General features: G+C 36.8%; 1 protein-coding gene across 4 annotated transcripts; it reads right to left on the reverse strand.

The window, feature by feature from the left end:
* Nucleotides 1-8,238: 8,238 nt before the first annotated feature.
* On the reverse strand, nt 8,239-20,288 carry capgb (capping protein (actin filament), gelsolin-like b). 4 transcript variants are annotated; one of them, XM_056369745.1, is made up of 12 exons: nt 20,150-20,288; nt 19,736-19,827; nt 19,200-19,259; nt 18,410-18,444; nt 13,119-13,312; nt 10,587-10,741; nt 10,104-10,262; nt 9,745-9,894; nt 9,447-9,533; nt 9,227-9,359; nt 8,875-8,966; nt 8,239-8,659 (listed from the first exon to the last, which is right to left on the reverse strand). In XM_056369745.1, exons 5-12 carry the CDS (start codon nt 13,309-13,311, stop codon nt 8,594-8,596), a joined length of 1,035 nt encoding a protein of 344 aa, XP_056225720.1. In that variant the 5' UTR covers nt 13,312; nt 18,410-18,444; nt 19,200-19,259; nt 19,736-19,827; nt 20,150-20,288; the 3' UTR covers nt 8,239-8,593. The 4 variants fall into 4 exon arrangements, with proteins under 4 accessions (XP_056225720.1, XP_056225723.1, XP_056225719.1 ...); XM_056369748.1 differs by having other exon boundaries at nt 20,178-20,287; XM_056369744.1 differs by lacking the exon at nt 19,200-19,259.
* Between the last annotated feature and the right edge of the window lie 880 nt (nt 20,289-21,168).

The raw sequence follows: 21,168 nt of genomic DNA on the forward strand, positions 1-21,168 counted from the left end.
TCATAGTATATTAAAGCATAAAACATCATAAAAACGTCATAGGAATTAAATGACAGTAAAGTAAGGCATAAAATCAGCAAAAAAAAGGTCATCGTATAGTATGGCATAAAAAGGTGAAGAAACGTCATAGTATAGTTTGGCATAAAATGTCAAAAAAACATCATAGTATATTAAGGCATAAAAGGTCATAAAAACGTCATAGTATAATATGGTATAAAATGTCAAAAAAACATCAATGTATATTAACACGTAAAAGGTTATAAAAACATCATAGTATGGTATGGAATAAAACGACATAGTATAGTAAGGCATAAAAATGTCAAAAAACGTCGTTTGGCATTAAAATGTGAAAAAACGTCATAGTATAGTATGGCAAAAAATGGCAAAAAAACATCATAATATATTAAGGCATAAAAGGTCATAAAAACGTCATAGTATGGTAAGGAATTAAACGACATAGTAAAGTAAGGCATAAAATCAGCAATAAAACGTCCTAGTATAGTTTGGCATAAAATGTCAAAAAAACATCATAGTATATCAAGGCATAAAAGGTCATAAAAATGTCATAGTATGGTAAGGAATTAAACGGCATAGTATAGTAAGGCATAAAAATGTCAAAAAACTTCATTGTATAGTATAGCAAAAAATGGCAAAAAAACATCATAATATATTAAGGTATAAAAGGTCATAAAAACGTCATAGTATGGTAAGGAATTAAACAACATAGTAAAGTAAGGCATAAAATCGGCAATAAAACGTCCTAGTATAGTTTGGCATAAAATGGCAAAAAAACATCATAATATATTAAGGCATAAAAGGTCATAAAAACGTCATAGTATGGTAAGGAATTAAACGACATAGTATAGTAAGGCATAAATATATCAAAAAACGTCATAGTATAATATGGCATTAAAATGTCAAAAAACGTCATAGTATAGTATAGCATAAAATGTCAAAAAAACATCAATGTATATTAAGGCATAAAAGGTCATAAAAACGTCATAGTATGGTAAGGAATTAAACGAAATAGTAAAGTAAGGCATAAAATTGGCAAAAAAACGTCATAGTATAGTTTGGCATAAAAAGGTGAAGAAACGTCATGTATAGTTTGGCATAAAATGTCAAAAAAACATCATAGTATATTAAGGCATGAAAGGTCATAAAAACGTCATAGTATAATATGGTATAAAATGTCAAAAAAACATCAATGTATATTAACACGTAAAAGGTTATAAAAACATCATAGTATGGTATGGAATAAAACGACATAGTATAATAAGGCATAAAAATGTGAAAAAACGTCGTTTGGCATAAAAATGTGAAAAAACGTCATAGTATAGTATGGCAAAAAATGGCAAAAAAACATCATAATATATTAAGGCATAAAAGGTCATAAAAACGTCATAGTATGGTAAGGAATTAAACGACATAGTAAAGTAAGGCATAAAATCAGCAATAAAACGTCCTAGTATAGTTTGGCATAAAAAGGTGAAAAAACGTCATAGTATAGTATGGCATAAAAAAGGACATAAAAACGTCATAGTATGGTATGGAATTAAACGACATAGTATAGTAAGGCATAAAAAGGTGAAAAAACGTCATAGTATAGTATGGCATAAAATGTCAAAAAAACATCATAGTATATTAAGGCATAAAAGGTCATAAAAATGTCATAGTATGGTAAGGAATTAAACGGCATAGTATAGTAAGGCATAAAAATGTCAAAAAACTTCATAGTATAGTATAGCAAAAAATGGCAAAAAAACATCATAATATATTAAGGCATAAAAGGTCATAAAAACGTCATTGTATGATAAGGTATTAAACGAAATAGTAAAGTAAGGCATAAAACAGGCAAAAAAACGTCATAGTATAGTTTGGCATAAAAAGGTGAAAAACGTCATAGTATAGTATGGCAAAAAATGGCAAAAAAACATCATAATATATTAAGGCATAAAAGGTCATAAAAACGTCATAGTATGGTAAGGAATTAAACGACATAGTACAGTAAGGCATAAATATGTCAAAAAAACATCATAGTATAGTATGGCATAAAAAAGGTTAGAAAAACATCATAGTATGGTATGGAATTAAACGAAATAGTAAAGTAAGGCATAAAATAGGCAAAAAAACGTCATAGTATAATATGGCATAAAAAGGTGAAAAAACGTCATAGTATAGTATGGCATAAAATGTCAAAAAAACATCATAGTATATTAAGGCATAAAAGGTCATAAAAACGTCATAGTATGGTAAGGAATTAAACAACATAGTAAAGTAAGACATAAAACGTCAGAAAAACATCAAAGTATGGTATGGAATAAAATGACAGAGTATAGTATGGCATAAAAGGTCATGAAAATTTCATAGTATGATAAGGAATTAAACAACATAGTACAGTATGGTATAAAATGTCAAAAAAACATCAATGTATATTAAGGCATAAAAGAAAAAAAAAACGTCATATTACGGTAAGGAATAAAACAACAGTAAAGTAAGACATAAAATTTCAAAAACCGTCATAGTATATTAGGCCTAAAAAGGTTAGAAAAACATCATAGTATAGTATGGCATAAAATGTCAAAAAAACATCATAGTTTATTAAAGCATAAAACGTCATAAAAACGTCATAGTATGGTAAGGAATTAAACGACATAGTATAGTAAAGCATAAATATGTCAAAAAACGTAATAGTATAATATGGTATAAAATGTCAAAAAAACATCATAGTATAGTTTGGCATAAAATGTCAAAAAAAACATCATAATATTTTAAGGCATTAAAGGTTAGAAAAACATCATAGTATGGTATGGCATAAAACGACATAGTATAGTAAGGCATAAAAATACCAAAAAACGTCATAGTATAATATGGCATAAAAAGGTGAAAAACGTCATAGTATAGTATGGCATAAAATGTAAAAAAAAACATCATAATATTTTAAGGCATTAAAGGTCATAAAAACGTCATAGTATCATAAGGAATTAAACGACATAGTATAGTAAGGCATAAATATGTCAAAAAACATCATAGTATAGTTTGGCTTAAAAAGGTGTAAAAACGTCATAGTATAGTATGGCAAAAAATGGCAAAAAAACATCATAATATATTAAGGCATAAAAGGTCATAAAAACGTCATAGTATGGTAAGGAATTAAACGAAATAGTAATGTAAGGCATAAAAGGTCATAAAAACGTCATAGTATAGTATGGCATAAAACGTCAGAAAAACATCAAATTATGGTATGGAATAAAACGACATAGTAGAGTAAGGCATAAAATTTCAAAAACCATCATAGTATATTAGGCCTAAAAAGGTTAGAAAACCATCATAGTATATTAGGCCTAAAAAGGTTAGAAAAACATCATAGTATATTAAAGCATAAAACATCATAAAAACGTCATAGGAATTAAATGACAGTAAAGTAAGGCATAAAATCAGCAAAAAAAAGGTCATCGTATAGTATGGCATAAAAAGGTGAAGAAACGTCATAGTATAGTTTGGCATAAAATGTCAAAAAAACATCATAGTATATTAAGGCATAAAAGGTCATAAAAACGTCATAGTATAATATGGTATAAAATGTCAAAAAAACATCAATGTATATTAACACGTAAAAGGTTATAAAAACATCATAGTATGGTATGGAATAAAACGACATAGTATAGTAAGGCATAAAAATGTCAAAAAACGTCGTTTGGCATTAAAATGTGAAAAAACGTCATAGTATAGTATGGCAAAAAATGGCAAAAAAACATCATAATATATTAAGGCATAAAAGGTCATAAAAACGTCATAGTATGGTAAGGAATTAAACGACATAGTAAAGTAAGGCATAAAATCAGCAATAAAACGTCCTAGTATAGTTTGGCATAAAATGTCAAAAAAACATCATAGTATATCAAGGCATAAAAGGTCATAAAAATGTCATAGTATGGTAAGGAATTAAACGGCATAGTATAGTAAGGCATAAAAATGTCAAAAATCTTCATTGTATAGTATAGCAAAAAATGGCAAAAAAACATCATAATATATTAAGGTATAAAAGGTCATAAAAACGTCATAGTATGGTAAGGAATTAAACAACATAGTAAAGTAAGGCATAAAATCGGCAATAAAACGTCCTAGTATAGTTTGGCATAAAATGGCAAAAAAACATCATAATATATTAAGGCATAAAAGGTCATAAAAACGTCATAGTATGGTAAGGAATTAAACGACATAGTATAGTAAGGCATAAATATATCAAAAAACGTCATAGTATAATATGGCATAAAAAGGTCAAAAAACGTCATAGTATAGTATGGCATAAAATGTCAAAAAAACATCATAATATATTAAGGCATAAAAGGTCATAAAAACGTCATAGTATGGTAAGGAATTAAATGACATAGTATAGTAAGGCATTAAAATGTCAAAAAACGTCATAGTATAGTATAGCATAAAATGTCAAAAAAACATCAATGTATATTAAGGCATAAAAGGTCATAAAAACGTCATAGTACGGTAAGGAATTAAACGACATAGTATAGTAAGGCATAAAAATGTCAAAAAACGTCATAGTATAGTATAGCATAAAATGTCAAAAAAACATCAATGTATATTAAGGCATAAAAGGTCATAAAAACGTCATAGTATGGTAAGGAATTAAACGAAATAGTAAAGTAAGGCATAAAATTGGCAAAAAAACGTCATAGTATAGTTTGGCATAAAAAGGTGAAGAAACGTCATAGTATAGTTTTGCATAAAATGTCAAAAAAACATCATAGTATATTAAGGCATGAAAGGTCATAAAAACGTCATAGTATAATATGGTATAAAATGTCAAAAAAACATCAATGTATATTAACACGTAAAAGATTATAAAAACATCATAGTATGGTATGGAATAAAACGACATAGTATAGTAAGGCATAAAAATGTGAAAAAACGTCGTTTGGCATAAAAATGTGAAAAAACGTCATAGTATAGTATGGCAAAAAATGGCAAAAAAACATCATAATATATTAAGGCATAAAAGGTCATAAAAACGTCATAGTATGGTAAGGAATTAAACGACATAGTAAAGTAAGGCATAAAATCAGCAATAAAACGTCCTAGTATAGTTTGGCATAAAAAGGTGAAAAAACGTCATAGTATAGTATGGCATAAAAAAGGACATAAAAACGTCATAGTATGGTATGGAATTAAACGACATAGTATAGTAAGGCATAAAAAGGTGAAAAAACGTCATAGTATAGTATGGCATAAAATGTCAAAAAAACATCATAGTATATTAAGGCATAAAAGGTCATAAAAATGTCATAGTATGGTAAGGAATTAAACGGCATAGTATAGTAAGGCATAAAAATGTCAAAAAACTTCATAGTATAGTATAGCAAAAAATGGCAAAAAAACATCATAATATATTAAGGCATAAAAGGTCATAAAAACGTCATTGTATGATAAGGAATTAAACGAAATAGTAAAGTAAGGCATAAAATAGGCAAAAAAACGTCATAGTATAGTTTGGCATAAAAAGGTGAAAAAACGTCATAGTATAGTATGGCAAAAAATGGCAAAAAAACATCATAATATATTAAGGCATAAAAGGTCATAAAAACGTCATAGTATGGTAAGGAATTAAACGACATAGTACAGTAAGGCATAAATATGTCAAAAAACATCATAGTATAGTATGGCATAAAAAAGGTTAGAAAAACATCATAGTATGGTATGGAATTAAACGAAATAGTAAAGTAAGGCATAAAATAGGCAAAAAAACGTCATAGTATAATATGGCATAAAAAGGTGAAAAAACGTCATAGTATAGTATGGCATAAAATGTCAAAAAAACATCATAGTATATTAAGGCATAAAAGGTCATAAAAACGTCATAGTATGGTAAGGAATTAAACAACATAGTAAAGTAAGACATAAAACGTCAGAAAAACATCAAAGTATGGTATGGAATAAAATGACAGAGTATAGTATGGCATAAAAGGTCATGAAAATTTCATAGTATGATAAGGAATTAAACAACATAGTACAGTATGGTATAAAATGTCAAAAAAACATCAATGTATATTAAGGCATAAAAGAAAAAAAAAACGTCATATTACGGTAAGGAATAAAACAACAGTAAAGTAAGACATAAAATTTCAAAAACCGTCATAGTATATTAGGCCTAAAAAGGTTAGAAAAACATCATAGTATAGTATGGCATAAAATGTCAAAAAAACATCATAGTTTATTAAAGCATAAAACGTCATAAAAACGTCATAGTATGGTAAGGAATTAAACGACATAGTAAAGTAAGGCATAAAATCAGCAAAAAAACGTCATAGTATAGTATGGCATACAAAGGTCATATTAAAGTAAGTTATCAAAACGTCATAGTATTGTAAGGCGTAAAAAGTCATAGATTCGATTAGTATGATTAATTTTTATTGCCATTTTTCAGAGTACAGGTACAAAGCCAATGAAATGTAATTAGAATCCAACCAGAAGTTCAAAAATAATATAATTTACAGATACTTGCAGGTTAAAAGTAAGTTCTACAGCATAAGTGATGCTATATCTTACAATATGTACATTGATGGATAGTAGAGAGTTACAGGATACACAAATTATGAATGTAAATATTTTAAATACGTATGTACAGAGAAGTGGACAGAGTTAGAGAATAGCAAGTGTTGATGTAAGGGTACAGTATGAACAGAATATATACATTTATTTATTTATGCAGAGTATAAATGGCAGTACAGTTGGTTATATGTACAGTAACATTATTTGAACATTGTTTGAACAGTGTAGATGGTTCAGTCCGTGAAAATCTGCAAAATATGAATAGTCATAATAACATTATCATAAAAGTACTGTAACCAGTGCAGTAATGAGTGCAAAGATGCTACTGGAGTAGTGGTGTGGAGTTCAGCAGGGTCACTGCCTCAGCGAAGAAGGTCTTCCTGAAGCTGCTGGTGCAGAAGTGGAGGCTCCTGTAAAGGTGGGAGGTTGGTGTAAAATTTATGGTTAGAGTGGGAGGCATTCCTGGTAATGTTTCTCGCCGTGCCCAGGCATCTGGTAAATATTCTGGATGGTAAGTAAAGCTGGAGTGCTTCATGGTCTGCTGCGGAGGAGTTGCCATACCACAATGAGATGCAGGTCAGGACTATGCACTCAATGGTACAGGGATAGAAGTCCACCAGTATGCTGGGACACAGTTGAGCTTTCCTAAGGCTACATAAGAATAAAGGCAATGTTGCACCTTTTTGAGCAAGATGGAGGAGTTAAGAGAACAGGTGAGATCATCGGAGAGGTGGATGCCAAGGAACTTGAAACTTGCCTAAATGTCAGTATGTCATAAGGCAAAAAAAGCCATTGTATAGGAAGGCATAAAAATGTCAAAAAACATCATAGTATAATAAAATATACTGTATAACGTCAAGAAATGTCATGGTATATTAAGACATAAAAGGTCATAAAAATGTCATAGTATAGTAAGGTATAAAATGTATTAGTATAGTAAGGCATAAAAATGTCAAGACGTCTCTCTGTGTTTACCTGAAACCTGCTATATTTTATTCGATCACTCAGAGGTCACTGACTTGTTGTTAGTAGACCTCCATAGAGAAGCTTGAAAGAGGAGATGTAAAACTACATGAGATGGTTTTTGGTTCTTAAAACCACAAATACATCTTCTTATGGATCAACACTTTAAATAAAACGCCAAAACAATGTACAATATGGTACCTTTAAATCAAATGTCCATGTCAATAACATGAACAGGATACATGCAAAACATCTGAACAATGCAATAAAATAAAAAAACAGACAGTAATGTTGACGTTAATGTATAATTTTAAAATCTGACTGAAAACGTAACATGTATCCTTTATCAATAATTTTCTTCCTTCTTTAGCACTCAATATGTAGTTGTAGTTAGTTCAGATAAATGTTTTGGAGTAGCAATGACAATATTTCCCTGTAAAATATAATCCGGAGCACTAAATGGTAAAGTAGGTCAAAAGCACCTGGGTGAATTCCAGCACCATGACTGTGACATTACGTCATACTGGGTTATCTTGTGCAGGTAATATCCAGGGAGCCAAGGCAATAGAGAAGGCATAGTTACAACAACGTCATTCAAACACTATTGGCAGGGGCGGGAGGTGTGCCCGAAAGTCTCGGCAGATCTGAAAGCAAACTTGAAACCCCCTGGCACCCTGTATTGACAGGAAGAATTCAAACCACTTCCTCTTCAAGTAGCAAGCAGTTTCATATTTATTTCTCAAAGGCAGGTAAATCTGTGACACCAGAACAAATGTAAAAAAAAAAAAAAAATCAAACTCATTTATTTAAGGTTCTTTTTATATCTCTATACTGTTAGCAGAAGAAACTTGTTTGCATTTATAAAAGTGGCATCACATCTGTGATTCTGGTCCAAAAGAAGCTCCAGTGTGCTCTGTCAGGACGTTACCATACAAATATATACAGGAAAGTCAATGCATATAAAAAAAAAAAATGAAATATATTTTGTATGAGATGCTGGTCTGTTTTCAGATATGCAGCTTTTTCTCCAGTGCAGGGTTTGTCCAACGTTCCCCTGAAATGTTTAATTCCAGTTCTTGAAGAACTGCTTGAAGATGATGGTCTCCTTCCCCTGGGGCAGAATCTCCACCTGCAGCACAACACACACACCTTCAGCTTACTGTACAAAATCCTAACAACCTGCTGTAACAGGCTGCAGGAGCCGGTAATAGGTGCACTGAGATATAACAACTGTAATGACTTTTACAGTAAGTAAGAGAACGTGTCAGCCTTAACTGTCTACAGTATGGAACAAGACTTTATACGTTAGTAACGTTTAATTTTAGTAAGACTTAGGGAACTGACCTGTGTTTTCATCCTGGGGTACTTCATTTGTTCGATGAAGTTATCCGCCATCTGTAAGGCCACCCTCTTCTCCTCAGCGTTTGCTCCATTACCTGACAGTGAATCCATGAATCACATTAGTGCTAGAGATATGACATAAATCAGCCTCACTGCTAGGTTCCCAAAAACAGGGTCACATACATGTATATATATATTTTTAGGTTTGTGCTGATTTCTCGGGTTTGCACTCTTTCAGTGTAGTTGATATCTATATCTCCGTATATCACTGGCACCAGACTACTATCACTTTCCCCGGTTTGCATTTCAGGCAGCAGACGTTTGCTGCTTCGGGGTCGTAGTAGTATTTCCTCACCTTTCCAGACGAAGATCTTTCCGTTGGCGCCGTTGTCCAGAATGAAGCAGTCATCACGAACCAGCAGCTCCTTAGCGAATGGGCTCTTCTCCGACGCTTTGGTCATATTCATGGAACCTGTCGCATCGGAAACCTGTGGAGTAAATGTACACAGGTTTATGGTTTACTTAATAAAACAGATGTGAATGTTAGTTTGATGCATCAGTGCAGCTGAAGTCACCTTGTAGAGTGAGGCGGAGTTGGAAGCGTCTGCTTTGCTGTCCTCCTCTGGCGTGCTCTCTGCCAGCGCTGGCATCTGTCCCAGGACCTGCTCATGAACACAGGAAACATTAAAGACCACAAAACAGATTCTACTCTGGTTTTGGTATTTGTGTAACTTATTTTAAATCATTTTTGGTAGGAAGTGTTGACCTAGAAAGTGCTGTGATCATATGAATGATTCTTTTTCCAGAACTTCCTTAAGAAGAAACACTTTGATGATGAAATTACATTAGCAGAATGAAAAAGTCTGTATTTGCCTTGAGCATCTCTTCAGGCTCTTCCCCCTCGTTGGCGTCCACAATCCTGGCTTTACCGTGTCTGTCCGTGTCGCGAATCAGAGAGGCGATCTCACGCACTTTCTGCTTCTCGAAGATGTTGGCTTGTGATCCGATCCACGACACAATCGTCTGGAGAGCGGCGAGGCAGCAGCAGATAAAACAAGGCGTAAGAAACTTTAAACACTCTATTTTTTTGTAAATGTGCTTCACTTCCACAAACTGTTATTTTTTGTCGTGCACACATCAACGTCATCAAATTTAGATGAATTTTGTGTCTGCACTCGCCCTAGATATTACGCATGTCCGTCTTTATCTGGGTCAGCAATGAGAGTTCTCACCTCTCCAAGGTCGAGGATGAAGCAGTCTCCTTTGTTGAAGCTGCTCCAGGACAGCTCTACCTCCTTGGCACGGATGTTGCGTTTCCCTTTGATCTGGTACAATCTTTGCACCGTCCCCGAGCCCTGAGGCCTCCTGAATCCCGACTCCACACCACCTTCCTGAGACAAGGAGAACAGTCATTTAAAAATCTTGTGGGGTTTTTTGAATGTTTCAGAGATTTTAGGTTTAACATGATTGTTTGTTTTAAACAGAATGACATACATGCACTTTGGCACAGAGGCCATAATATCTAGGGTGCTGTAAAATGATGACTTTATCTAGCAATAAAAAGATGCTAGATAAAATGAAATAGGAAGGAAGACAACGTTTGCATTGAATTTCTCACTTATGATTGATTTTTATTTGACAAGCGATTACTGTGCATTTTCGTGCCATTTCAGTTTTTCTGAGCATCCAGAATCTTGGCCATCCCTGCTCCTCACCTTGTAGCTGACCCCTCTGGGGAAGAGGGTCATGAACTCCGGGGACTCGTAGCCCTGAACCTGCCTGTGCTGAACGGGGTCGCCACCAAGAAAGTTGTCCAGCTGGGTGGCCAGCATGGCACACGCCACCTGCTCGTCCCGAGACGACTTCTCACCTGCAGCACAAAAGAATGAGTCAGGGAGGAAAGAACAAGATATGATACAGGTACAATAAGTGTTTCCACACATTCCTGTAAAAAAATATATATTTTAGTAAACTTTGACCAAGCCTGAGGTTTGCTTTTTGTACACAACACAACAAAATGATGGAGATTGTGTGATGCAGTTCAAAGTTGTGAAATAGCTCCTGATAAAAGGTAGTTTGTGTTGTGAAAAACAAAACAGTTAAAGTCAAGATAACATCTGTGGCTTATCTTTGACACCCTGCAATAGTTACCAAGGTAGAGCTGAAGGATAGAGGGTGACCACAGGGAGAGAGAAAGGAAAGGAAAGCGAAAATAGAAATAGAGTAAAGAAGAAGAAGAGAGAAGGGAGAAAACATAAGGAAACGAGGCCAGAAAGGTTAAAATGTCAAAAATGAGGGGAACAAAGAGCCACTGACAGAGGTGATGGGTCATGGAGCATGAGATGAGAAACAAACAGCGGACGCACAAAGGCAGCACAGGGGTCATCAACTGTAAACAAGTGGAGGAGGGTTCAGAGAGACGCAACGCTTGAGCAAAGAGAGCCCTCTCCAAGCTGTGACAATCAGCTTAGTGTTACCTAAGCACCGGATACATGTTGGAAACAACAGCCACATTTGAGTACTGTAACAGTCCTCCTGCATTTTTAACGAGGCCTGCTCAAAAACCATCCGACGTTTCCCTCGGGACTTCTTTCTCTCTCTCTCATCATCCGTCCATCCCTCTCCATCCTGCCTCTCTCCTCACACAATGATGCAGCAGGTCAGCGCCGTGTCTCATGTGTCATCACCATTAGTGGGAGGGTTATTAGCTTTTCAACCGCAGTGCTAGGCCAGGGTTAGGCGTGTAGTAAGCACTGGACAATGGTTACTGCTTTTACTGCATGGAGTAAAATAGAAACATGAGAGGCATCCTCCTCTTCAAGTTATTTCAAGATAGAACAGTTAAAAAAAGAGTAATCCACCAATTTAGCAATGGACTCCTATTACATTGTAAAGTTTTATTTAAATGTTTTATTTTTTTTAAAGGATAAAAAAATTATGCGGCGAACCAGAGATAGCATCCTTTTTATTCCATGTATTCTATGTCTACATTACCCAGAATGCAACCTGGCTGCTGGCAGTTCCAATGGAAATATGCTAGTAGCATCTAATAGCCTCGAGCAGGTCTAGTAAGCTTCTTCTTTCTAACTCCACGCCACCAGATTTCTTTTTCCATTTTCAAATGTGTAGTCTTCAGACACCAACCGATGCCGACTCAAGTGACATCACTTCAGGCAGTTTATGAGACCTAACACAGCCCCCTATTGAGTCATAAAAGGCTTTACACAACTTTCTTCTCTCCCTAAGACCTGTGAACAGACTGTGATGTAGGTCTCGACTCGTGTCTCTCCTGGCTCCCTGAAGGACCTTCATGCTCCAATGAGCATGTCATCCCTCTCCTGTCGAAGGCTGGAAACCCAGAAAACACTGTACAGAACGTAGCACACAGTACAGTATGTGCTACAGTATGTTGCTTTGCATATTGTAGATGCATTTCTATCCGCATGTTGGCCTTGCACTGTTTTGTTTTAACCCCTGTGTTGTTCTTGTGGATGCTGCGAAATGTTGAACTGGTCGCCTATTTTTTTACTTTATACAGATTTATTTGAACTGGTTTGGATTTAGCTGCATAAAAACTAATAAATACTTTATTGGAATTTTTTTTTTAAACTACCTTATTCATTGTTAGCTTATGGAAGTGCAGACCTCCATCAAGTTCGATGGCAAACAACGTAAACCAGACTTCAGAGAGAAAAAACCTAATTCATAGTAAATGATTTGGATCTGCCCAAAAATTTAATGTATTCTTCCCTGGCCCATGAAACATCCCTCCGCCAAGTTTGGTGCAAATCGGTTCAGTACTTTTTGGTTAATCCTGCTGACAAAAAAAAAAAAAAAAAACAAACAAACAGACAGAGGTGAAAACATAACCTCCCCCGGTGGAGCAGTGAACAGTTTTCATGTTGATTAAAGTGTCATTACTGATTGATTTTGTCCTGAAATTAGATGGTATCACTGTAAAGGTGACACACACTCAGACACACTGGAGGCCTGTTGAGTACAAAGACCTTTAGTCTTGAGTCAGATTGCATGGCTGCATGCTACATAATCCTATTGTGTTGTCCCTCGCTAAGGTGATACCTGTGCTGTGACACATTTTATGCAACAACTCAATGATCTCTTTCAGTGAACCCTTTGATCAATGTCAGGCTGTATTTTTTTCTAATATTATATATATATTTATCTAATATTTTTTTCTTCACAACAGGTACACATCACGTAATCCAGATGTGTCTCCAGTCTCTCACCTATCCACATGTGGAGGTCGGTTCCCTGCTCGCCGCGGTTCTCCAGCACCAGATAGGAGTCCCCGTTAAAAAAGGCTCCCACCTCGGAGGGATCCAGCAGCACCGCCTTCATCTTCTCCACCCTCCAGACCCGGAGGCCCGGCTGCCGGACCTCTGGACTGAACTGACCTGGTGCTGCCTTGAATGGGAGCATACTGCAAGAAAAGAAAAGAAAAGACTGGTAAGACAAATGGAAAGAAGTAGCTGGCTGAAACAGGAAGTGTAGACACATTGCGTCACTGTCTCCATTTGGGAATAGGTGCGTGGTTTTTGGTTGTAGTAAAAGCAGAAGTCAAACCCACAGTGTCATGACAAATTAAGGAAGTGCGTAACATGTCACAATCACAAGATGAGTGTCTATTTTTCTTACATATAGCTAGGTAAATTCTTTTTTTAAACTTCCCTCAAGAACAGACTTGAGCTCCTCTCCATACTGACTGAAAATGTGGATTTTGAGATGCAGATGGAGGGAAACTTGTTTGCCTCTTAAGACCAGAACTAATCTCAAACGCCTCTAAACCAAAGTCCCTTTAAAAAAGTGGAGGATGTGGTCGATGTGATGAGACTATTTCAGCTACGAGTTGACACAAAATGAGGGCTTGTGTTGCTGCCTAAAGACCTACATTACATTACATCTATGCAACACAACACCAAGCAAGCCGCACTAACGCAACACCAGTGTCATTGCACAAAAAAACAGGTGCGGCTTCAGTACATGCACGCTGGATCATGTCACAGGTGAGAATGAGCCAGGTGTGGACTCATATACTTTCCCCACCCTTTCACAGAGGCAGAAAAAAATAACACAGCAGTGTGGATGTTAATATAGTCATTATGTCACCCAACCACACCTCTGTCTGCTCTGGCTGAGCTTTACTTTACCAAACTGAAACACAGCGAGGTTTACAGACAGATGAGTTACTGACATGTTCAAACAGTTTGTTTTGTCCAAACAACAGTCGACAGCCGGAGAAGATTCAATTTACATTGACATGAAATGTAAAGTTAGCAAACACACACATTTAATAAGTGGGAACCAGTGACTGTATTGGATAAATTCATTAAAACAATCAAAATTCTTGTCAGTTGACCAAAAACTAAATCTTTACTCAAGGTCCACTTAGTAGCATTTTCCAGAGCTTTCAACCACATCTTATGGTCTTCCTTAAAACATGGAGATATCTCATGACCCAAGTTACATCATGAACTGGAGACTAAGCAATTTTTAAGTAATGTGATCGACTCAGCTATCCCTATCCAGTGAAGAAGACCATGAGATGAGGTTGAAAACTCTCAATAGCTACTAAGTGGAGTTTGTTATTTTCTGTGATCAAACATCAATAATTCAACTCAAAAAAAATCTTAACTCAAGATCGGCTTACTCCTTTCTGGAGTTAGGGTTAGGGGTTAGGTCTTCATGGTCTTCCTCAGTGGGTAGCTGAGAGATAGCCCCGTTCTTTATATGACTCTTCAAGGTATGTGATGAGCTGGAGTTTTCTCAGTTGTTAGTTGACTTAGGTTGAAAGCTCAAGCAAATCCGAGTAAGGGTAAGATTTTTTTTGTACGAGAAATGTTTTAAAGTCAAGACTGAACCCTTTTCTCTAGTTTTCAGTTTGATTAATTGAGTTCAGCAGTAGATGATGGAAGAAAAAATATGTAACGACTTCAGTACCCAGTATTTATTTAATTCTAAGATATCTGATGTAATATGATATTATATATTATATTTTATAGAGTTATATATTTGGAGTTTTGTGCTTCTACAGATAATCAAAAGGCTTTTCTGGGATGACAACACACAAACATCTGAAACCTTACCACAACCATGTTGCCGCTACATTATCTTAATCTGTGAAGGTTTCCTGTCTTTCACGTTGTGGGGGTTGTGATATTTTTAAAGTTAACTTGAGCAGTGTTACACATTCATAAAAATATTATGGTGTTTAAATAAACCTCCACATAATAAAGGGTGGAGCATTTATAACACTTTCTGATAAAACTATCATCATATAATATTATGTAACATTTTGCTGCTAGACGGGCGCCATTAGGAACCACAACTGATACAGGAAGACTAGAAAACACACAATTAGCATGATTATAGTGATTAGAGTCAAGTGAGGACACCAACCTGACATGTAAAACACTGCTGCACACTCTTATAGTAAGTGTTAAAAATGACTCATTAGGCAGCAGAAAAAAAAAACTATTAGCACTAATTGTCAGCAGGATGTCAGCAGCTGCTCTTCCCGTTTCTGTTTGTTTTTTCTTTCTCAGTTTTACAGCTATTAGTAGGCTGTGATCAATAGGGAGATGCCCTTCACTGCCCAAAGCGGCAGATAGAGAGGGCGACAGTGCATCAGAGTGAATATCTGAACACATAAAATGGTAGGGTAGAGGAGGAGACGAGCTACGGCAGCGAGGAAACAGAGAGAGAGCCTGAGGCGGCACATGCAGGGGCCCTCGGGTTAAGGTTACAATGCTTTGACAGCCGCTCCAAGAGTAAGTAAGGAGGCAGAGAAAAAGGCCCTGGTCCACTTAACTGTATGATCTCCTCTGGTACCTCTGGCATGCTGTCTGACTCCGGCTCCATTCTGCGTGTCCACTGGAGTGTGTGTGAACCAGTGTGTGTGTGTGTGTGTGTGTGTGTGTGTGAGAACCGGTGTGTGTATGTGTGCGTGCGCATGTGGGGTTGTAAGGGATCGAGAGGTCTGGCGAGGAGGAGTGTTTGCGCTCACCTGGCCTGGTTAGCTTATATGTGGGAGGTAACTGGAGCCGGTGTGATGAAAGCCTACCTGCGGCCTGCGGATAGGACGCTGCGTGGGGAGGGAGGGGTGAGGGAGTAGAGTCAGGTTCCTGGTTCCTGGCTAAAGCTAAACACCAAGGGGATGATTACTGGAGAGCAAGCCGCTGGCTCCTCCATCTTTCCACTCTTCCCTCCTCTGACTCCAGCTCTCCCTCCTCCTCCTCCTTTACGCCATCCCTGTGTGCTCAAGCAGGGCCATTATGAGGAATTTTAGGCCCCCGACCGGGACACAGGGGACTCTGGGCCCCTCTTTTCTTTCCTATCATCCCCACACCATCATAATTCCTCATTCATCTATGAACTCCCAAATACAAAACACTAGGCCAGTCTCATTGCTACTGCAAAGTGGGAAGAGAGATTGAGCGTCCCTGCTGTTACCAGAAGTAAATAAATACTTCGAGATGAGAAGTAAACTACAACTCCCAAGGTGCATTTCAGTTCTATTAAGAGAAATCTTAAAAGAATGGATTCTGGGTCAATTTCGGAGGATTTCAGGATTGATGGTTCAGTGTTTTGTCTCCAACTGCAGCTTGTTCTCCATAGAAATGGGGACAAAAAGCTCATGGACGTTGTATATTTAGAGCCATATAAAACAAAACAAATGGCTGGAACATAAACCTATAGCATGGTTACATTATCCAAGAGACTCCTGTGTTACTATATTTGGGAAATATTATGGACATTATCAAAACTGCATTCATCAAGTTGAACTTAGGAGCCACAAACGGCATATAGCCGGATGATGCGGGACGCTCAATTTGCAATTTCTACAGCAGTGTTCTCGCCAACACCCCCTGCTCTTGCTCTTCCAACACGACTGTACACCGCTTGCATGACAAAATCCTTTCAACCCAAAAGGTTCACTTCTTCACTTTCAGAGCTGCTAACCACATTGACCGTGAGGAGTGGTCTGTGTGTCTGTGTTTTAGCAGCTGTCGTGAAGGAGTTCTACATTTTGGGCTTCGCGGTGACACAGTGTGATGTGATGGTGAGTGGCAGCCAACGTGCTGCTGTGCCTACACTGCTGATATGCATCTATGTTGATATGCAGTATGTGTGGTTGTTCATTTTAGCTACACATTATGACGAGTTTGCCATAGTTTCTCAAATTTCAGGTGTATGCATTCAGGTGTTATCAACCAGTCAAATAAACAGTCATATAAAATATTTATATACTTGACCCTGTAAAATGTGTGTTTTGTATTTTTTTATTCATTTAAAGCTCCACCCTCAATTTGGAGGTTCTTGGTAATCAGTATTAATCCTAAAATGATTTGAACATTAGTGAATCAATAGAAAATTTATAAAATACTATTTTAACTACTATAAATAAATGATTATTATCTGAGTATAGCTTCTTATCTATGAGATCTGCTGTTTTTGCTGGTATCAATATTGTAACCCGAATATTTTTAGGTGCATTTTCTGCTATACAGACAGATTTTTACTGAACCGTGAGACTGTAACAAAGAAAGCGTGATGCATTAAGTCAGAGTTGAGTCCTGCTAATGTCCCTAAAGAGAAATGACGGCAGCAGGAGAGGTTAGTCGATAGAAACGTCTACGCCTTTTGGCCTTGGCTACTGAAGCGGTCGGTGGCGCCTGGTTAGATGGAGGAGAAACCGAGATGGAAAGAGAGAGTGAGAGAGACAGAGTGGACAGAGGGGGTTAGATGGAGACACAAGGTCACAGAGTCAATCGGTCATTCATGCATTGATAAGCAGACAGAAATATGAGAGCAGACAATAAGCAAAGCTGCAGGCGTAGAGAGATCTGAGAGCAATCTGGCAATTGATGATTGGTGTATACACCGTGCGTGCGTGCGTGCGTGCGTGCTGTATGATTATAAGATTAGAAGACTGAAATCAAGACAGACTGATGCAGGCAGGGAGAATTTGAGAGGCCCAGAGAACAAAGAGGGCAGAGAAAAGACATATTTAATCATATGAAAGATGAATTACACTCTTACAGTTGTAGTGAACGGTTAATTTACATTACACCAAACTTCTACTTATATTCTCACAAGATCTCCGAGGCTGTTGCCTCTTTAACACCCCACCCTAACGTTGAGGAAGTGGTGAAACAGCTGCAAATAAGAGCAGGATTATGTGTAGGAAGACAGGGACGGAGTAGGAAAGGAAATTAGAGGTTGAGTTTTCCCCACTTATAACAGAAAAGTGCAACAGGGGAGAAGCACAAAGTTTGAGTCGAAAGATGGATATCAGACAAACTAAAGATTCATTGTCCCGCTGTGATTTTCTCCTCAGGAATGTGATGAGCAAACGGATAAAGGAGTCCGTGGGAGAGAACACAGGAAAAAGAACGCAGAGAAGGAAAATTAAGAAAAAAAACAAATGCAAATGGATTAAAAAAAAAAAAGTGGGTTAACTTTAAGAGAGTGGAGCAGAAAGTGCAAAACAAAAACAAGTTTTCATATGAAGACTTACCTTGGAGAGCGAGTTAGCAGTGGGACACAACACGTCTGAGCAGAGAGGGGAGAGAAAAGCAGTCAGGCAAGGAAAAACACGTCCCTAAACACACAAATTCTTTCTCTCTCTCTCTCTCTCTCTCTCTCTCTCTCTCTCTCTCATACACACACGATTTCCTGCCTCTGTGTGCAGCAAGCTTAGCCCGGCCCTCTGACTCAAACCACAAGAGAGCGGAAACTTGACTGAACCAGAGCTTTAAGTGGAGGGAGAATACAAATGCATCTTTCTAGTACCACTAAGTTTTTTCTTTCTTTTCCTAAAAACATGAACTAACCCTTTTACCCATCACCCTCTCATTAGTGACTCACTCTCAAGTCTCCACAGTTGGCAAACATCACCACAGTAACTGACCCAAACACACTTATTAGTCATATATGGATGTCCCAGGCAAACACGCCTGTATGTGTCAGTGTAAGAAGCAGAGTGCAGCCGGGCATCATTAAATGACGTGCCCTCTTGCACAGTTTGAGCTGCGTCAAACCTGTGATTAATCAGTTCTACAGGTGAAGATTACAAGGCTGGAGGATTCTTAGGAAAGCCCACTCATATCTCCATACGGGTGTGTACCAACAAGAGATGCACTAACATCAGCCACACTAATAATTTTACTTATCTAAAGGTGCAGATGTCACGCCTTCAAACAAGTATCCTTGCCTTCAAAGTTTGTTACGTCATGTTGTTTACATATACAAGAAAACACTTTACTTAGTTACCATTAAATTGTATTCATATTTAGAGAGTTACTTACTTAAAAAAACGCCACAGTCAGTCTTGTTCACTCATTTATTCAACTGTTTGGTGCAGGTTTCTGAAAGTGCCAATTAATTGAGTTAAGGATTTGTGACTGGAATTTAAAGGTTTTAAGTCAACAAACTAAAATTTTTAGTTAACTACATTTTAAATTAATATCTATGCAACAAAATTATTTTGGAAACTACAGTAAATTACTTTTAATTAATGCTATTCAAACAAACTCAAAGAACTTCATTTGAAATTTTAGTAGAGATCCCGAAGTTCCCAAAGATGATACAAAACTGCATGTCACGTAGGGTTTAGTGGAAATGTGTATAAAATGATGCACAAGACATCTGAAATATTTGATGATGAGCCATAGAAGTGTGTTGGGTTTCAGGATTTCACCAACATCAACATCATACAGTTTCAACAAGCACAATATACAAGTATATGGTTCTCAGTACACTGCGCATGATACTGTCACACACATTTAAAATAGGGAAATCAAATGAAAACATGTGTTACATGTGTCAAGTGGAAAGGCCTTACCCAGCGTAGGTCTATATTTTTCTGTCTCTCTCATGGGAATTCCCTGTCTCCATCTGGTGGCCAGGAAGTGCAATGAAAAGATGTTTCTCTGCCTGCAGGAGAGAGGAAATGATAGAAACAGTTTGAGCTCAAACAATAAAACAGCCTTCCATGAATGTTAAGACACTTACACTCCTGGTGTTTCGGTCAGTAAATGGCTGTAAACCTGTAATGAGTTAATGACAAACTGCTTGTCAACTTGTCGTCCCTCTTACTTGCACAAGCCAGTTCAGAGGTTTGCAATAGATAAACATTGAACAGCTGATTAGCTTGAGCTAATGTTAGCTGTTGTTTGGCTGACTTTAAGGTCAAGTCATGTAGCACAATAACTGGCAATTAAATGCCAAAACACATCAACCACTTCCCATATTTTACCCGTAAATCTCCCAGACAGGTGGCTGACCTCTGTCAGGTGACTCAACAGACAAGCTCGTGCCCCGTGGTCAAAATTCTGGTGCCATTATGTTATTAGTTGTGCACCTGAAACGTCTCATGACTGTGACTGTGTCAGTGCCACTTTGTGTATGAGCCTGATTTTCAGTCTAACTTCCTGTCAGCGAGCAGGTGAGTTCACAGCCAGGTGGTGAGCGCCCCCCACAGGAAGGAGCGCGTCAGCTTTTCACTGACGTCCGTTTGCTCTCGTCAATGGTCTTATGACGCAGGTGTTGTGCATCAGGACTCATGAGGTGTGTCCTTATCGTTACCTCAGCAAATACAGGCGGTGTTGTTGCAGATAATTTACCTCTCATTATATAAGACACAGAAGTGCAATTACTTTGCTTGACTATTTCCTTTTTCTGCTAAAATATCTTCTACTCCACATTTATTTGACAACTACAGTTACAAGTTACTTAATACAGATAGTTTACAGTATGGTGTAAGTAAAATTTTGAATGTGGGAATTTTACTTTACTAGTGTTTCTACACTGTGGTAATGATACTTTTACTCACGTAGAAGATCTGACTAGTTCTTTAATTATTGAGTAATTCATTGTTATATAAGGAGCATTGTTTTAGCTGTAGCTGCTCACTTTAGATGCTGTTTGATAGTTCAATCTATGATAATGCATCATATTTTTATTTCAAGATGTAATATTTAATACATAAAATCTAAACCTGCAGAGTAACTAGTAACTACACATCAAATAAATGTAAAATGAAAACTACCGATTTGCCCTGACGTGGGAGTATTAAGTATCTTAAAATGGTATGACTCAAAACTGCACTTTAATTATTTGCATAAATGTACCTAATTTCTACCATTGTTCTCATGATTTAACTGATGTATTTGCCCCTATATACATATAACATATAGAAACAAACCAGAGACTGTTGCTGACTGATGCTGTCAAACGTAGCATTTGTTGCCGCACAAAATGTAGACTTTCAGTGTA

The sequence above is a fragment of the Seriola aureovittata genome, chromosome 23 (assembly GCF_021018895.1).
Source record: "Seriola aureovittata isolate HTS-2021-v1 ecotype China chromosome 23, ASM2101889v1, whole genome shotgun sequence".
In the NCBI taxonomy this organism is placed as follows: domain Eukaryota; kingdom Metazoa; phylum Chordata; class Actinopteri; order Carangiformes; family Carangidae; genus Seriola; species Seriola aureovittata.